This window comes from Melanotaenia boesemani, chromosome 21 (genome assembly GCF_017639745.1).
Source record: "Melanotaenia boesemani isolate fMelBoe1 chromosome 21, fMelBoe1.pri, whole genome shotgun sequence".
NCBI lineage: Eukaryota > Metazoa > Chordata > Actinopteri > Atheriniformes > Melanotaeniidae > Melanotaenia > Melanotaenia boesemani.
The window spans coordinates 25,927,868-25,946,147 of record NC_055702.1 but is presented as its reverse complement, the minus strand read 5'-3'; the positions used below and the strand labels follow the sequence as shown (position 1 = coordinate 25,946,147).

General features: G+C 41.1%; 2 protein-coding genes across 5 annotated transcripts in view; one reads left to right on the top strand and one right to left on the bottom strand.

Annotated features, from left to right (window-relative positions):
* Positions 1–1,319: 1,319 nt before the first annotated feature.
* zgc:171971 (uncharacterized protein LOC569690 homolog) lies at positions 1,320–8,242 on the top strand. The gene is made up of 8 exons (XM_041973658.1): positions 1,320–2,292; positions 2,593–2,639; positions 2,732–2,886; positions 2,970–3,094; positions 4,595–4,700; positions 4,882–5,138; positions 5,402–5,554; positions 6,243–8,242. Exons 1-8 carry the CDS (start codon positions 2,122–2,124, stop codon positions 6,372–6,374), a joined length of 1,146 nt encoding a protein of 381 aa, XP_041829592.1. The 5' UTR covers positions 1,320–2,121; the 3' UTR covers positions 6,375–8,242.
* Positions 8,243–8,256: 14 nt separating this feature from the next.
* The window catches only part of atp6v0a1b (ATPase H+ transporting V0 subunit a1b), a 35,398-nt gene continuing 25,374 nt past the window's right edge, over positions 8,257–18,280 (bottom strand). For all 4 annotated transcript variants that reach the window (XM_041973654.1, XM_041973655.1, XM_041973656.1 and 1 more), the window contains 3 exons: positions 15,165–15,282; positions 14,913–15,084; positions 8,257–9,037 (listed from right to left, as the gene is read on the bottom strand). In XM_041973654.1, the coding sequence (XP_041829588.1) occupies positions 8,944–9,037; positions 14,913–15,084; positions 15,165–15,282 (384 nt within the window). In that variant the 3' untranslated portion in view covers positions 8,257–8,943. The remainder of the gene's footprint in view (positions 9,038–14,912; positions 15,085–15,164; positions 15,283–18,280) is intronic.

Below are 18,280 nucleotides of genomic sequence, written 5' to 3'. Positions count from 1 at the left end.
TCCTCCAACTGAAACAGTCACAGATGTCATTTATCCATACCCTTAACTGGACTGGCCTCATCCTGTCTTTTTATTTTCTTGAGGTACTTTAATCCCAGTTTGTATCTTCCGAGTATTAATGGAAGTTCTCCCATTGCTATCAACAGAGCGAATACTGGAGTAGTAATAAAAGCTCTGCTGCACACTCTTAAGGCCTTTGCCTGAATTACATCCAGCTTCTTTATCACTCACAGGGCAGCTGATCCTTACGCTACGCAGCCATAATTTAAGATGAACCTTACACTGGCTCTGTGTATCACTAACAATAACTCTGTACTAGCACCCCATTCAGATCCTGCTAACACACTGAAGGACATTCATAAGTCTTCCACATTTCACACAAAGTTTCTCAATATGAGTTTTTCAGGTCAGCTGCTCATCAGCCACATTCCCTACAATTATATGCTGCTTAACTCTCTCGCTCTCTTATCTAGTATTCTCTTTTATGCACAAATAACATGAATTTTGCTTTGTCCATAGAGATTTTGAAACACCAATCATTTGCCGATGCAATTATTTCCTCCAAAGCTTTTTGGATTGGATTGATATATGACAGATTCCTTCCTCTTATCCAGATGCCTCCATCATCTGCAAATTAGAATGTGAGGGACCAAGCTGGTGAAGGACAAGAACACAGCTGGTTTAAAAAAGAATGGGTTTTATTTACCCAAACAAAATACTCACAAAACATTTCAGGGCCCTTAAACGAGGTCAAATGATGAGCTAAACTAAACAAAAGGTATAACAATAACTCAGAAAAACTTTGACTGTTTAACATGTAACTCAAAGAAACCAAACTAACACAAGAACCAAACTGAGCTAACAAACATGAATCAAAGGGGAACTTAAATACTGGCTGATCATACCAGTCTAAACACAAGATGGGTTAACAAATATGAAGAAATACATTAAACAATGAGACAAAACCTAAACAGTTATTTCAATTATAACTTAAACAAAAGAATGACCAAAAATTAAACAAGAAAGCAATCTACCCAAAATCCAAAACAACTACTTTAAATATTTAAAGAATAAGGAGGAAATTGATCTCCCCTCTGGAAGGAGCCGTCTTATTACAGGCCCATGGCACTTCCTGTTCCTTGGCTTTGATGGTTGTGCTCACTTCTGTCCCCAAGCGTTCATATGGCTCCCCCAGCACCAGTAAGAGAAACGCGTACATGTTAAATAAGCAAAACTTAAACAGAGTTGAAAATACAATAGTGCTCTAATGTGCGCGCTAACAAAAAGAAAACTAAACACCAAATCGACGCGTTCCCTCCTGGAGCTCATTGTTGTGGACAGCTGACAGACAGAAACTAATCTCCCGAGTAACTAGGAAGTAATGTTTGGTGCAAAGCATCATGGTCAGTGTAGTTTATAGGGAACTATTCTGATCTGGTTTCCGTCACACTGAGTAAGGGGAATTCTAGTAAACAGAAAGTAAACAGAAAACATTGTTTATTTCGCCACAGTGATTAATGCTATTTTTGTCTAATTACAGAATTAAAGTCTTTAGTTTTTTTATTTGGAACCGCAATCAGAGGATGAATGTTATCCTCCTCCACCAGCAAGTGGCGATAAATGAGTGGTGGGCCGTGCTGTCTACAGTCCGAACAGAGTAGCACCGAAGAACCAGAATAAACAGACAAGGCGGAAATTAATCACCCGACCAAATATAACAGGCGGTAAAACCAACATTGTTCTGTCTGTTTTTTGTTTTTCCGAACAGTGTTTTGTCTGCGGCCGTCTGCCGCAAGCCCGTTTGCTGAAAGTTAACTATAAAATTCAGGAAAAAATGTCTACGAAGGCCGACCGCTACCGAATCTGTTCTGTTTTACCAAACGGAGACATTGTTGGCTTCATGAACACAGTTCTGTATGATGTCTGTGGGGTTTATTATCACGAGTGGGAACACAGGACGGTAGCTAGCTGGTTGGATAGGTCTGTGACTTACTTCTGTGATTATAGACGATAGAAAAAGCGTCACAGTGGAGAGGTACAATTGTTACGGTTCTGTTCAGAATATAAACCGTGTATTGTTACTGGAAACTAAGGAATACAGGACTGGAACAGGTACCAAGCATGGCCGACCCGACGGACCCAGCAGGTGCCTCTGGCTCCTCTGATCCTAGTTTCAACCCGGGAAAAGGACCGTTTGGCCGGGTCAGAACTCTGTCCTCCAGTCAGCCTGGAAGACTGACATCACTCAGAACCAGAGACTTGACTCTGGGGGGAGCCTTGAAAAAAACAAAGGTAATGGCTGGCACCACAGATGGGGGAAGGTAAACAAAACCAAACACCATCAAAGTAACCCAGCCTGGAAAGATTCGGCCCAGTTATGGCCCACATTTGGCCTTGAATGGTCCACATAAAAAGTAGTTCCAGGGTGGTGTTCAGCATGGTGTAAAAAAGTAGTTCCAGGGTGGTGTTCAGCATGGTGTAAAAAAGTAGTTCCAGGGTGGTGTTCAGCATGGTGTAACATACAAATGAATAAATATTCAGCCTTAGCATTATTTTCTATTTATTTACTTTATGTTTTCTTCTTTTCCAAAGAAAACGTTTGAGCCTAACGTCCACGCTGTGAGGAAGAATAAAGATGAGTGAGTGGCCATCAGGATGATGGTTTCAGTCGTGTGTTTAATGATGACGTCTGCAGAATTCTCTGGTTATAAATTCATGTTTTCCCTCTCAGGGTAAAGGAAGAGGTCTACGTGGCTCCTAAAAAGGAGAAAAGAAAGAGGGATGAGAGGCGGAGACAGAGCAGAGACAGGAGGAGGGAGAGACCTCTGATCATCCAGTCCCACTCCATCTTTGAACAGGGTCCTGCTGACTCTGAGCGCAGACCTGGTACACCAGATTTCACGTCACCAGGTATAATTTCTAAAGGAATCTCCTCTTCCTCTTTCACAGTCATCCTCCTCTCTCTGCAGGCTGGCATGGAGCTGCAGGGCTGCACGATTCCACCTCCTCTGCTGTCTGCAGACTGCTCAAGACAGAAGGGAAAGAGTCCACGGAGCATGAAGATCATCTACTCAGTAAACTTCAGAGAGATGATGTGAGTGATTCATCATCCTGTCAGTGGTGATGAAGGTTAACAAGGTTCAGATGTCCACATTAGCCATTCTAACCATCACAGGGCTGAGGAAGATTAAAACGTGTAATAAAAAGTGCTGTATGAGTGTGTGAACACCTTGTAAAACAGAGTGTAGGTGTAGCCCCGTAAAATCTCACAGGAGTGCAGCATCCAGAGGTGATGGACGAGCTGAGCCAACAGTAGCAGGGTCAGACGTCTGTAAAGCAGATGAAGGAGCTCCAGTGAGCTCTAAGCTGTTGTCTTATATTCTGGGAGACTTGTACATTGTTGCATGGCAACACCACGAGCACCACACACTGCCCATAGGGTAAACCAGTTCCAGGCTGGCTCCAGAAGCAGAAAAAAATGATAATAATCATAATCACAACTTTTTCTGAAGGAATAGTGAAGCTGTTTCACCGACTGTGGGCTGTAACCACACAGCAGGCTAAATAAATGAATAAATACACAGTTCTGCAAGCCGCTGGTAATTGTGGACCAAAACTGTAACATCAGACCTGAAACTTTTAGCCAGTCAGATTTCTTAAGTGAGACTCCTCATCGTCCTCTGGATGGATTGATGGGCAGGTTTGTGATCACTGAGCATCTGACCTGTTCATTGACACTCTGTAAAAGTCAGAATGTTTTAATTTAGCTGAAGTGAAGCCGGAAACACTCTGAACATGACGGGTACATGGAACGTGTTGCCCAGTCTGTTACAGTGTGAGCTGTAATAACAGAAATAAAAAACTAAGATGTTTGCTGGAAAAATGACGAGTTAGACCCTGTGAAGTGTAAGTAGTTAAATACAGGATGTTGGTAACCGTTAGCTCCTCGTTAGCTCTTGTCTGCATGTTTAACCAGGAAACGTTAGCTGCCGTTAGCTACTGTTAGCTGCCGTTAGCTACTGTTAGCTGCCGTTAGCTACTGTTAGCTGACTGAAGAATTTCTAACATTTTGGTTTAGCCATAAACTGATGATGTTGAAGGTGAAATAGTTTAAATGATGTAATACAAAATAATTTACAGAGCCATAAATATACAACTAATGTATGCCATAATTTTCTTAATATGGATTGAAATCTACATTTAGAGGGTTTGTGCAAATATATGTACTTTTTTGTTTTGTTATAATTTTGGAATGAAGAAAATGTCAAAGGTGCGATAATTATCAGGTTTGTCCTTGTTTTGTTTGACTTGGCATCTGCAGATTTGTTGTAAACCTAAAAAAAGGTTCATCCATGTTCATGTTGCTGGAAATAATTGTTTTCTTAAAAAACTCTGTAAGCTTTATCAGCAGCCATGACCGCAGGTTTAGTAGAGGATGTAGATGGAATGTCATTTTGTCTGTTCTGTAAGTACAGCAGGTCTCTATGATAGAAAACGTGACATGGATAATGGGGGCCCTGGGCCCCAGCAGAGCTCTGTGTCTAGCAACGCCCCTGGTGAAAAGACCGATGTTTAACAACGATCTTCCCTTCAGTTCATAGATGATCCAGGTCTGAGGAATGACCCCAGGCTGAAGCCCATCCAGCTGCCTCTGTGTCATTCCAGTGACGTCTCCGTGACTCGCACCCCGTCCACAACGGGTGAGAAACACATTTTTGGGGGTTTTTTGGTTTTCTTTTTTGTAAATCCTCCAGCTGGTGGTCCACATTCAGAGGTCTTCGTATCTGCTCCTCATGTTCTCTAAATGCTGTGAACCGATCCCTGTTCTGAATGTTCCTCCTCTTTGCATCTCCTGTTAACATGTATGTGTGATGCTGGCAGGCCCGAAGAGCTCTGCTCTGTTCAGAGCTGAAGCCAGATTATCCCATCACGCAGAGCTGCAGAAACCAGACCAGCCGTCCCTGGTGAAGCTGCTGCAGGATCTCAGCCTGTCGGGAGGAGAAGAGCTCTTCTTCATGCAGCTACCAGACTGTATGCCCGGCAGAGCGGCGGGACTGCAGGCTGAGGCTTCTCCTGGATCTGGGACACCTGCAAAGAAGGAGGGAAAGTCTGAAGGCAGAACATCTGCACAGTCACGCGTGAGTTTACAGGACCAACGTGGACTTCAGGGATAACTAGCTCAGGTTTAGGTGGAGATGGTCCTCCTCTAGCTGGAGTTACCTGATCAGGGGACAAAAACCATGTTCCAGATAGCTTCTCCATCTGGTTGTTCCACCAGGTCGAGCAGCTCCGCAGAAATCTCTTTTCTACCTTTTCTTGTTGTTGGCGTCATGTTTACTGTCATAACGAACTCTGAGGAGCTTGTTGGGATCCGGTGGTTTCAGCTCTGTGTTTCCTGCAGGAAGCTGTGCAGAAGGAAAACTGCGTGGTCCTCTCACAGTTCCCTGAAGGATTCCTGGGAAAACTGCAGATCAGGAAGTCAGGAAAGATGGAGCTGAAGCTGGGGGACATTGTGATGGACGTCTCAGAGGGAGCAGCTTTTTCCTTCCTGCAGGTACTCCGTCTGCCTGAGTATTAACGTCAGATTTAAAAGTACTTCATTTATCCCAGAGGGCAATTACAATGTCCTACTAGATTTTTTATTTATTTGATAATTAATTACATTTTTTAGCCATTTTCTATTACATTTTATTTAATTTAAATAAATCCAAACTAATTTTTATTACTTTTGTTTTAGTGTAATCACATTTTTTAAATAGTTTTCAAATCAGTTTAATTGGATCTAAGATTTTTATTTAATTTAATACATTATTTTATAAGATTTAATAGAATGTAAATTAAATGTATTTTTTAATTTGAATTATTTAATTTGTTTTAATTAAATTTGATCATTGTTTTTTCATTTTAAAACATTTAAAATTAAAATTTTAATAAAAAAAATTGTTTTTTTTTTTACATTTTACTTATTTAAATGGTTTAATTCAGTAAATTTATTTTCTAACAATCATATTTTTAAATGAAAATGTTCTAATTTAATTACATTAAAAACCTATTTTTAAAATACTTTTTAAGGGGAATTTTATTGAGAGCTGAAATTTAAAATCATAACCCTGAATGAAATGAAATGAAATGAAATGAATGAAATGAAAAATACTTTATTAATCCCAAAGGGAAATTCAAATTGAATGTGTTTTGTAGAAGCAGCTTCGGCTGAGTCCTGCTGTCTGTCCTTCTCCCTGCAGCAACTGGTGTCCGTTCGTCTGTCTGATGGCCAAACTGGAAACATGATGGTGCTGGGAAACGTCCGCCACAAACTGGTGCTGTCGCCTGACTTCCAGGTCTTACTGGGACAAGCTGCAGCTCAGGAGCCTTAAGACTTGAGATGGCGAATTCAGATCCAGGCTGAGGAGTTTCAGGCAGCTACGAAGGAAGAACAGATTTATTGAGACTTTTTCTGACAGGCAAACGTTTGAACAGGTGTTCCAGGTGGGCTCTGAGTTTCTTTTTCCTTCTGTTTGTTAGATTTTTACGTCTTGGTCACACAGCTGAGCTGAAGATCTGAATGTTTCTGACTTTACTGTTGTCACTGTTTATGAAAAGAGAATAACAGCTGGAGTTGTCTTTTCATTGTGGGAGCTGAGATGTGACACAGTCTGACGTTCCTGCCCGGAAACAAAGTCCAGGAATAATGCAGCTGATTCTAGAGTTAGTCATGATCTGTGTGGACCGCCTCCACCTCCCTAATGGGTGGAGACAGACCCGGTAACGGGCACGGTGTGTAGCACCATCGGCTGTAGCTGTCAGCTATGTGAATGAAGCTGATGGAGGACGTTCAGAATGAGGTCGGACACCGTCCTGCCTTAGTAAACATGGACTTCTGGGAGGAGACGTATGTCATAGTCCTCCATGGACACTGATGTCCTCATACTGTCACAACTTTCTCTGATAACATCCTGGAGGATCTTTCTCATTTTCGGAACATGGAAGCAGTTTTTTCCAAAAGCAGCCTCGCCTGCTTACAGGACATGTCCATCATATCTGTCTTCCTCCGTGTGTAATCCAGTTTCAGGTTCTGGTTCTGGCTTCCGTTGAGAATGGTTCTCCTGGTCCCTCCCAAGTCTCTTATTGATCATGGAGACATGATGGTGTCTTCTACGGTGCTGCATGAGGACTGGAAGGTCTCAACCATGATGGTGCTTCCTGTCCTTGTCCTTTCCACTCTGAGATTCCTCCAGACTCACTGAATCTGCCTCCAATATTCTGCTCTGTAGATGTTGAAAGACTGAAGTTCTTTAACTTATTGACGATTTTCTCCTGGAGCCACAACCCATCCTTGTTGGAAAGACTAAACCTTTGGTGGATGCTGCTTTTATACCCAATCCTGACACCCTCACCTTTAAAACTGGGAAACATAAAGCAGACAATCATGTTCATGGTTGGACAAAGTTTTATTTTTCTTCTTCAGAAACAGGAAATGATGGAGGAGAATTAACTTTGAGCGAAATACTCTTCAACAGGTTTACAACAAATCACAGACAGACTGCAGGACGTTTACAGATCACAGCACAGGGGAAACCTGAGGTCCGGACCACGCAGCAGCTTCAGCGTGTCCAGCTTATCTCCTGGTTACATTCTGGTTATCTTCTCTAACCAGCCTGAGCTACAGAGACCTTGCTAAGCTGGTCATCAGCTCTGTCATCAACCAGGTATTCTGACTGGATGTTTACTGGTTGATGTAAAAGGGGCACAGCCCACAGCAGGTGACCAGTCACAAACATATATTCCAACACAGCTGCTGGGCTGAAGCTGTTGTGATACGTCTGTTGCCATGGAGATACAGCTCGGTAAGATGTGACCCAGTTTGTAGAACCAGTTATCTGGATAAGACTCTGATTCTGCTGCAGTCTCTGGACCTCAATTCTTCACTCCAATAACAAGTTTTATTTTCATCAGAGACATGGAGGACCATGTCAGTCAGTCAATCAATCAATCAATCTTTTGTCCATTCATTTATATATATTTATTTATAATTCATTTATTTATTTCCACATTTATTCCTGTATCTATACATAAGTAAATGAAGCAGCTTCTGATCAGTCTTGTCTGGTTCTGATTGGCTCTACTACTGATCCGGTTTCAGAACTGGGTCAGAAACACTTTCTTACCATACCCCAACAAAACAGCAAAAAAAAAAAAAAAAAAAATCACAGAAAACAAATGTTTGAAGAATAAACATGTGAAATAAATTACTTGAATAAAGAACATTTTCTACCTTTTTATGTCTTTATATTTATTTACTTATAGATTTATTTTATCAGCGTTCTTCCTGGTCTTGTCTTTGGTCCTCCACAGCTTTAAAACTACTGTTTCTGACTTTTTTTTCTGACTTTTGTTTAATGAGAAATGATGGAAGTAAAACTGGGATTTGTGGACAGGTCTTATCTTCAGAGATGAAGATTTTTCCAGTTAATGCTGCTTCAAACTGAAAGTAATCTACCACAGACTTTATACAAGAGTAACCATGATGAGGAGATAAACCGGGTTCTGGTTTTCCTGTAGGGTCGGGGTGGTCATCAAGACCCACATTATCAACATAACTAATCTTTCTGGAAGTTACAACAGATCTTCAGCTCTGAATACACAAAGATGTCAACCAACACGTCAACGAAATGCCTAGAAAACTTTAGTTTCTCAATCCTGAACAGAGAGGTCACCACTGGTCGGACCACAGAAAATAAAACGTGTGAAGCTGAACTGATAAAAGATGAAGGAGAGATGGAGGACAGCCAGCTCGGTGCTCTGCAAAAATCCTCCTCAAGATCTGGATTATAGCTCATGCACAATAAAACTGCCACTAGGGGAAGACAGAGAGCTGTATAGGGCCATGCACACCAAACAGAGAGAAGGGAAGGGGGCGTTGCTGATTGGTGGAGGACGCTGTGATCACTCGTCAAATCGTCCGTCCAGGATGCTCTCGAACGAGAAGGGGACAAACTTGAAGCCCTGGCCTGAGTAGAACTTGTTCTGGAACTCCACCCTGAAAAGAAAAACCAAGACAGAGTAGATCAATGAGGGGTAACACAATCAATCTCCAGATTAACACCATCCTGATCAGAGACAAAGGAGTAGCAAATCGAACTTATCAGAACAAGACTTAAACTATGAACTTTTTAAAGATATATCTTCAGTTTGCATTTGATACCAGCAGCATGTTTGAGTCTGAGCTGGTCCGTACTTAAACTGTTTTCCATCTGAAATAGTCTTGGTCTGGATACTGAGCTGATACAGAATCAATTAGACAACCCTGCAGGTAAGGACGGGTCATGTGTTGGTTAGTTAAAATTGACACCACCTACAACATGATGAAGGAAAACAGAATTCAGTTGGATCCCATCAGAGCAGATCTTCCTCTGCAGAGCAAAGTTAAAGCACCAACAGAACTAACAGCAGTTCCAGCTGTTCCACATAAACTGGCTCCAACTGAGTCAACAGACTAGTTAACCTGAACTTCTGAAAACAGCCTGTGGTGGAGGATGTGCTGCTCCTCTGTTTCAGAGGGAGAAAAGAATACAAAGAAAACCTGTTAACTCTGGTTTCATCAGCCGGTCCTCTGATCACCTGCTGAGCTTCTAGCTTCATCCACTCTGCTCTGTCACATATTAAGCATGTACATGCTAACCAGAGTATTTCAGTATTATACAGAGCAAAGCAAGTTTTGGATCAGAAATCCCTCCATATTCTTTATTATTCACTGGTTTTACCATATTTAAGATACTGTGCAGAGGTTTGGGTGATAACTACAAAGTTCACTGCATTCATTAGTCATTCTCCAAAACAGAGCAGTCTGCATGAGTAATAACGTTGGATTTCAGCAACACACTAACCTGTTTCGAGATATGGTGCATTTTTTAGCGGGATGGAGCAATTCACTAGTAGGAAACATCCAGAAATGGTTCTGTTAGAGAGGGAGCTTTATTTCCAAATTCATAGTGCACGAACAACTAGGAAACCATTTGTATTTCAGTCTGTTGGTAAAATGATGGAACAGCCTCAATAACAACCTGAAACAACATCTGAACATACACCAATTTAAATAAAGTTCAAAGATATGATATTTAAGAGGAGGATTTGTAACTAAGGGCTTGACTCAACTGTTTAGTTTTTAATCCTCTTTGAGGATTTAACTTCGTTTTTAAGTACAGTAAAATGGCTGAGGAATCATTTGAGAAAAAGGACTATATGAGAATGAAGTTACAGTTTATTAGAATAATCTGAATTATCTCATCCATATTAATGAGAAATATATGAATAACGGTATAGAAATTTACAAAGCTAAAGGTCAGTTTGTGCAAGCATGTGTATATAGATATATAGATATAAATATCTGTATGTACATACATGTATATGTATGGTATATATATATATATATATATATATATATGTCTGCTGTGTGTGTGTGTGTGTATTTGTGTATATGTATGTGGTACATAGGGTATAGAATTGTATGTGTTTATATGTAAATATGTATATAGAACAAAACAGTGGAAGCCAGTTTATGTTTTTGTTTTGGGATTAAATAAGTTTGACTTCTTCCAGGTCCTTTTTGGGCGTTCTGAAGTAATTATTGTTGTTGTTTTGACTGGTGCAAATCTTTTTTAACACGTTCAAAATACAAATAAACATTCAGTCATTAAGTGAGTCAGTTCATTGTGATTCAGACGAAATGAACCAGTTCCAGATGGTGATTGTTGGACTCACTGGTGGTGTGGGCCTCAGCCAACAACCAGAACCCTCCTCTTCATCACTGTTTTCCACCTTTAATCTGTATTTATTTTCACCTCCATAATCAGAAACTGTTATTCTGACAGCCAACCTAAATCAGCAGGATGAAGCCTCCTGCAGGGTCCTAGGCAGCGAGGGGAGGGCCCAGGAATGTCTCCCAGTCCTGGCAAATATTTGGCCTGCCGGAGCTTTGACAGGGCAACACTTAAAAAGAGGAAAGAAATAAGTGATCCTCTCATCTGCTTCTCCCACAGCTGGGGATGTGGAAAAAAGTGTGTATTTACCACAGACGCATACTCCTGTTGGTTCAGACAGCTCATCAACACGTGTGTGTGAAAAGTGAAGAGAGTTCAGGCTGACTGCCGCTCACTTTGAACACGGCTGTTTCCATTCGCTCATCTGTGTGAAAAACACTCCTCCACCGGCTTTACCTTCACAGAGACGAGTTACTAACAACGTGTGGAGGATTGACTCAAAGAGAACTTTTGATCCAGTCTGTTGGGTTTCCTTAGCTAGATCTTTATTTTATGAATTGCTTCACATAAAGTGGACTAATGTGGATGAGAAAGTATATTTGTTTTGACTGTATTATAATGGGACTACAATTAATTGAATTGTGTGTAAAAGTGGCTTTAGATGTACAAACAAAGCTGAATTTAATTTAAGTTGCTGACGTCCACACTGTTCAGGCCCACTTATGCTAACAATGGGTACAGCATTTCATTCGTCTTCTGTGTCACTGTGTCGTCTATGGTATGACAGTCCAGGAGTCTGGATTCACCACACCCACCTTAAAACACACCTGGAAAGCTTAGTCACTGTAATATAAAGCTAATGTTAGCATCTATGTTAGCAACCAGCATAGAGCCACAGCAGCATAAATGTTAGCTTGTTACTCCATCAGACTGGCTCCACTGAATGTGTTCAGAAGAAGAATGAGACCTTTACTGAACACATTTTCCATAAACTGTAACTTTGACATGATAGACTGGGACCAAACTGGGACCAGACCCACTGTAAACAATGCGGGTTTACCGGTTCTGTTTATTAAAAAAGTACAGCTGTTGCTAATTTAGAAATGTAAAGAATATTTACTGGACCTGCAAATTAATTGAAATGTTGAGTTTGTTATTCAGTTTTAAAAAGTTTTAAATTAATATTTCTGGAGTTATTTAAAGCCCTTTAAAAATTTTTCTCTGATGCACTAGTGCAGAATCACCAGCTGTAGACCACGCTGCCTCCTTTCATGTCTTTCTGACATGAACATCATCATGATCTCCTCCATTCATGCCATGTTTGCTGTTGTCTAATATCCAATGTCGGAACTTGGACGTGAACTCTGAACTCTGCACTACCCTCTGGTGGAGGTACTGGCTAACAACCATGCCACCATAAGGGAAAGTACGAGAACAGTACCGCTTGAAACAGACATACCTAATTACGTATGTGAATGGAACATAAATAAGCCGTAACACAGCTCCTGACATCAGATAAGATTCCTTCCAGGAGTTTACAGGTGCAGTGTGTGACAAAATCAAAGATCATTGGCAGAAAAATGTAATCAATCATTAAAAACTGTTTCTATTGGTATCTAATGACTTTCATTTCCATTTGCCACCATTTTACTACGGTGTCTCTGAATGGACAAACAACTGTGTGTGTGGAGCTTTAAAACTTTGTTTGATAGGTGCTAGAGCACCTTTTGGGAGAAGTAATGGCTTAAAAGCACATTAGAAGAAGACAGTACACATGTAGTTACTCACACATGAAAAGATCTTTATATCTGGAAGATATTTGGCCACTGACGGCCACCGTACTTTCACGACTGTGCTATACCCATTTCTACCTGTAGATGTCAGTAATTCTTACCCATAGACCTTTAAAGTACCTTCATCTACAGGTTACAGTTTCACTCAAGGAACATATTTTGGATAATTTCTTTTGACAAATTCTTTTTACTGTTTTTGGTTTTTACATCATTTTCAAAAGGTCAATTTTAGTCCTCCTGTTTTATTTGTGTGTGTTTTTTATGTAAATATGCATGGCGAACCTCAGCCCTTTTGAGTGTGTCAGCATAGACTTTTTTTTCCTCATTTCCAGTTATTCCTGCTACTATTTACCTGCTATCCTCACTAAACCAACTCCAGCTCAGCTGCTTTGTGGCGCCACCGTGCATCAGAAACGTCTTCTTGGCTTTATTCCTGCCATAGAGGAGCTTTATTTTTCTTCTTTTCACACACACATAGAACTTTCTGCTCACTGGTTGATCTTTGGCTGCTCCTGATTGGACATTGCCATCAATTTAAGCTCTCTGATTGGTGGAAAGTCTGACAGGAAGTGGCTTCATCATCATGTCCAGCTCTAAATAGAGGTCTCTTAGCAACATAGTGGTGATACTGATCTTCATATGATGAACATGTGATAAATGGCTGGATTGTAAACCTCCTGGATGGGATATAAGTGCCTGGAAAACTTCCATAGATCACCTGAAGGGTAGCTATCCATCTCAATTTACTCCACAGAGCTACACGATTAATTCTTCTGATATTTCAATATCTGGAAATTTTGTATGATATTGTATAAAAGGCAGATGTGTACAAATGGTATAGCATTATCTAAAATTATTATAAGTTACTGTGGTATTATATGTATATGGGTTTGGGGATGGAAAACCTTTGCACATTGATTGTTGCATGATTAGTCGCTCACTAATTTTCAGTCTTCCTCACTGGCTCAGAAACCTGTACTAACCAGCTACAGCTTATTTGTTTAAAGAGCAGATCAGGGATCAGCAACTCCAGACCTCTTGAGCCAGTGTCCTGCAGGTCTTCAGCGTGTCCAGGCTGCAGCACACCTGACTCAAATAATGGGGCGTTAAGAAGCCGGTGCAGATCTTGACAACAAGCTGTTGGTGAACCATTTCATTTGAACCAGGTGTGTTGCAGCAGTGAAAACTGGTTCAAGAGGTCCATAGTTGGTGCCTGGTCTAGGTAGGAAATAGGTTAAAGATTTGAAAGTGTGCAATACAGTGTTTTTTATTTCATTGTCGAATTTTGTAACAATTAATCTGGATTAAAAATTGTAATTGTTACCCATCCCTAGTTTTACAGTAATAATTTTATTAGCTATAATTACTGTCCTATATTGTATCCACCTAGTATGTCAAATCTTTCCCTTACAGCGTGCAGCCAGTTTACCAAACCAGTGTCCTGGTAAATCATGACTTACAGTCCTGAACATCTGCTGTAACAATCAGGACATCGTCAGCTCTCTGAGCTGCACAACAAAATCTGTTATACTAACTCATGATCCACGTTTCACACTTTTTTGCACGGTATTTCTCTAGTTCCAAGTAAAACTGTGGTTTGCAGCAGCGTTGCCTTTTATCTGTTGCTGCACTCGTTCTTGCATGCATGTTGGATCAGCCTTGTGGAGACAAAGCTGCGAGCCGATGGAGGCTGGTTGTGTCTGTGTGCAAAATCATTACACTAATATGTGAATATTTTATACAACATACATTCCTCGTGTTTATGCAGAACTGAAGAACTGGTTCAAAGGAGTGAACAGGTGTTTATATGTTGTGTCAGAGTGGGAATGTAAAGCCTTACGCTCTGGATCAGCTCACCATGAACACACTTATGCATGGAAGTTTTATAGCTCTGTGCAGAGGTCTTGATACTCCTTATTTCTTTACATATTTCCAGCGAAAGATGCAGTTTGTATAATTTTAAAGTCAGCCTTTGAAAAACCCCTCTGCAGAAGACCCCTTTAACTCTAAGATCACTTAGTTTGCAGTAAGACTAAAGCAAGAAAACAGCTTTCTTTGTATTTTTCTTTTCCTTTGGACAGTAGCATTAAGAAAGTTTAACAACATGATGGGATTACAGTTTATAGCCAAATGGTCCAAATTTGAAACAGTTATTTGATAACAACTTAATTTCCACACGATTTTAGCAAGAATTATTATAGCTACTGAATAACTTGCTGTATTGAATGGTAGAGCCAGCGGTTAAAAGATAAAACAGAGTCTGGCTGCTGGAAGGTGAATGATGAAGAAATGAGATGTGGATCAGGACTGCTGCACAGCTCTGTTAATGTTAAACTCAGTAAGGAAGATGTGTGTTTCAAACCAGTGCAGTCGCAGGGCATGCAAGAACGCAGACAGCCCCTCCATGATGAGCAGGATGGCGACGGTGAGGGTGGCAAAGGCAGAAAAGATGATTGACAAGCCAAAGAAGCCGCCCCCGCTCCTGGAGGACAGTCCCAGGTGCATCACCATGGACCAGAGCACCTCCGACAGCTCTGCACACACAGACAAGACAGATGGTTTACAGCAGAATACACCAGAATTCCTTAAATCAAAGACTTGTGGGTTTACTTACGTGCGTGGGCCAGGCTGAGGGCCCACAGTCGCAGGTAAGATGCCGTGTTAGAGATGCAGCCCAGGCAGTACTCAATGGTGTGGATGGCCTGGTGGACAGCTACGTCACCAAAATCAAACTGGTTTGCAAAGACAAGAATGTTTATGTATGAGCACCTAGTTTGTTTATACTGTTTACTATTAAACTGTTAAAAAATATTTCTTTTGTCTCCTGTTCAGCAACATTTAAAAAAATTATTAACCCTTTTTCAGAGAAAATGTTCATTTTATATATGAAGAATCCAGGAGGCTGTGGCTTGGAAGTGGTCAGAGACAACGGCAGGCAGTAAACGAGAGGAAAGCTGAAACTGAACAAGAACTGGCAAACAGCTGAGAAAGTACTTCATCAGCAGTGAAAGTGTTGTTCTTTGTCTCTAATCTGCTCAGTATCACTAACAACGAACACATCCTCATCGGCTCAGCAGGGCATCCTTCAAACTCCATTTCCCTAAACTTTTAAAGACTCCCACCACATCAAGGACCCCAAGTGCAATTAAAATGTCAAGATATCTTGAATTAAAAAGAAAAAAACAGCAGATATATAACTTAATAATGAGGCTCAAATCAGCGACCTTCTTGCTGTGAGGCTGCGGTGCTAACCACCACACCACCATGCAGCCTTTTTTCAGCTGTGACCTCAAAATTAAAGGTAAGGTAGGAGATGTTTTCCAGGAGCATTTTTTTTACCATATTTCTTAAATCCCCTTTGCACCCTGATTGCAGCCAATTAATTAAATGCTCTAACACACATTTAGTCACCTGTGGAACAGACTGAAAAAACATCATCCAATCATCTTAACTGGCCCGTTCTAAAAGATTGGTTGGTGATATGCCTTTCCACTCAACTGTGATTTGTCCCTCCCCCCTCAGCCCCTTTTCGTGCACAAATCGTGCACTCTCAGAGCCTTGGAGCAGTTGTAGAGGCAACCAACCAACCAGAGCTTGGCTAGTGTAATACATCAAAATACAGTACACATTTAAACTTATGGAACATTGGCCATGGTTACATGATGTTTTTTAATTCAAAATTAATTGTTCAGAATCAAATAATTTGAAATTAAAGTATTCTTCTCAGTTCTTTAGTGCGCCTATCCTCCGGTAACAAGTGTAGAACACAAACAAAGCCGAGAACTATCGTCCTGATTATGTTGGTTGCCTATGGTAACGCAAGGGTAATAATCAAGTTTACTGCCAGTCAAAAGTTTCTGAGCAAGAATATTTTCCAGGTTTTTACTGAAATTCAAGCAAAGCTTGTGCAGTGAAATAAAACCATAAAGCAAACAAAGTTAACAACTGAATCATGGAACCCATCTATAAACCAAAATCTTTCATAAACTTTAGACCAGGGCTATTCAATTTGGTCCTACAAGGGCCGCAATCCAGCAGGTTTTCCATGTATCTCTGCTTCAACACACCTGACTCAAATTAATTAGTCATTGTGCAGAACTTGATTGGCTGTTACATCCATTTAATTTGATGTATGTGTGCTGAAGCAGGGATACATGGAAAACCTGCTGGATTGGAGCCCTTGTAGGACCAAATTGAATAGCCTGCTTTAGACTTATCAAACCTTCTTTGGCAGAAATCAGCTGAACATACTCATGGTTTTCTGTCTGCAAGGAAAATTAAATTGTCCCATCAAGAGGTTGACTCCCAAAACCACGTCTTCTACTCCTGTTGTGGCTTCGGATCTACAAGTCCTCTTTGGACCAACCAGACCTCTTTGGATCTACCAGACCTCTTGTCATCCAGTTCCTGGGCCTCTTGATGGTGAAGGAAACTTGACTTGCTGACTTATTGACTTTCTTGGTAATTTTGCTGTTGGAAAAACCTCCATATTTAGGTTTTGTGGCGGTTTGTCTCTCATATATTGTTAATTGCATTTTTCTTTAACAAAACACAACTTTCTGCACTACTGTTATTAATGCTCCCAGAGGAAAGTTACCACAGTGTTTTCAGCACTACTTTTTCTCAGAAGAGGGGTTAGAAGATATCCAGAAAAGTTGGAACATTTGTAGGAACTGGTAGCAACTTTCAAGCTTTGATCAACCTCCATAGATGCAAAACTCCTTGAAAGTGTCAACTTATGTCTTGTTACTAGAAAAAGGTGCTTTTTCTGTAAATCTAAAAATATTGTCAGGATTGCAGCGTGGATGAGGACCCAAATGCAGGCTTGACGAGGCTGGATGCAGACCGTTGCTGAAGTTCAGGCTTTTAATATATGAAGCACTACAGAACACCAAAGAACATTACATGGACGAAACCGGACATCAAGACTAAAAAATAAAACAGGAAAACACGTCCCATGATGCACTGGGCTCCTCTCTGCTGGAGGACGTCCCATGATGCACTGGGCTCCTGTCTGCTGGGAGACGTCCCATGATGAACTGGGCTCCTGTTGGCCTGAGGACGTCCCATGATGCACTGGGCTCTTGTCCACTGGAGGATGTCCCATGATGCACTGGGCTCCTGTCGGCTGGACGGATCCTGTCGGCTGGAGGTCGTCCCATGATGCACTGGGCTCCTGTCGGCTGGACAGATCCTGTTGGCTGGAAGACGTCCCATGATGCACTGGGCTCCTGTCAGCTGGAGGACGTCCCATGATGTACTGGGCTCCTATCGGCTGGACGGATCCTGTCCGCTGGGGGATGTCCCATGATGCACTGGGCTCCTTTCTGCTCTCTCTACTCTCCATATAGAAATATCATTTGTGTTTCTCTTTTTCTTTCTCAGCCGGAATCCCTGGATTAGAGTTCTGCTGCTGGTTGACCCCTCTTTCCTGTCCTCTCCACCCCAACCGCTCCAGGAAGATTTGATCCAATCCGTCCATTTCCTGAGCCAGGTCAGTATTTTCAATCATTCATTTATAAACTGGACTAATGTGGATCATATGATGGATTTGTTTTAACTGGATTATAAATGCACTACAATATTTCTCCTCTCATTGAAAACGCTACCTGAGAGCTTTCCTGCCAAAGGGCTCTGTTCAACAACTCAACTGGTTAACTCTGCTTCTTACTCTATTTCTTTCCTTCATGCGCCACCATACTACTTTTGTTTCTGAACTTGTACCCTATT

Bases quoted from the DNA above. Each gene is read 5' to 3' on its own strand.
- zgc:171971 (XM_041973658.1), top strand. From the start codon at position 2,122: ATGGCCGACCCGACGGACCCAGCAGGTGCCTCTGGCTCCTCTGATCCT. The intron at 2,293-2,592 runs GTAATGGCTGGC...TCTTTTCCAAAG, and splicing joins GAGCCTTGAAAAAAACAAAG to AAAACGTTTGAGCCTAACGT. The intron at 3,095-4,594 runs GTGAGTGATTCA...TCTTCCCTTCAG, and splicing joins GTAAACTTCAGAGAGATGAT to TTCATAGATGATCCAGGTCT.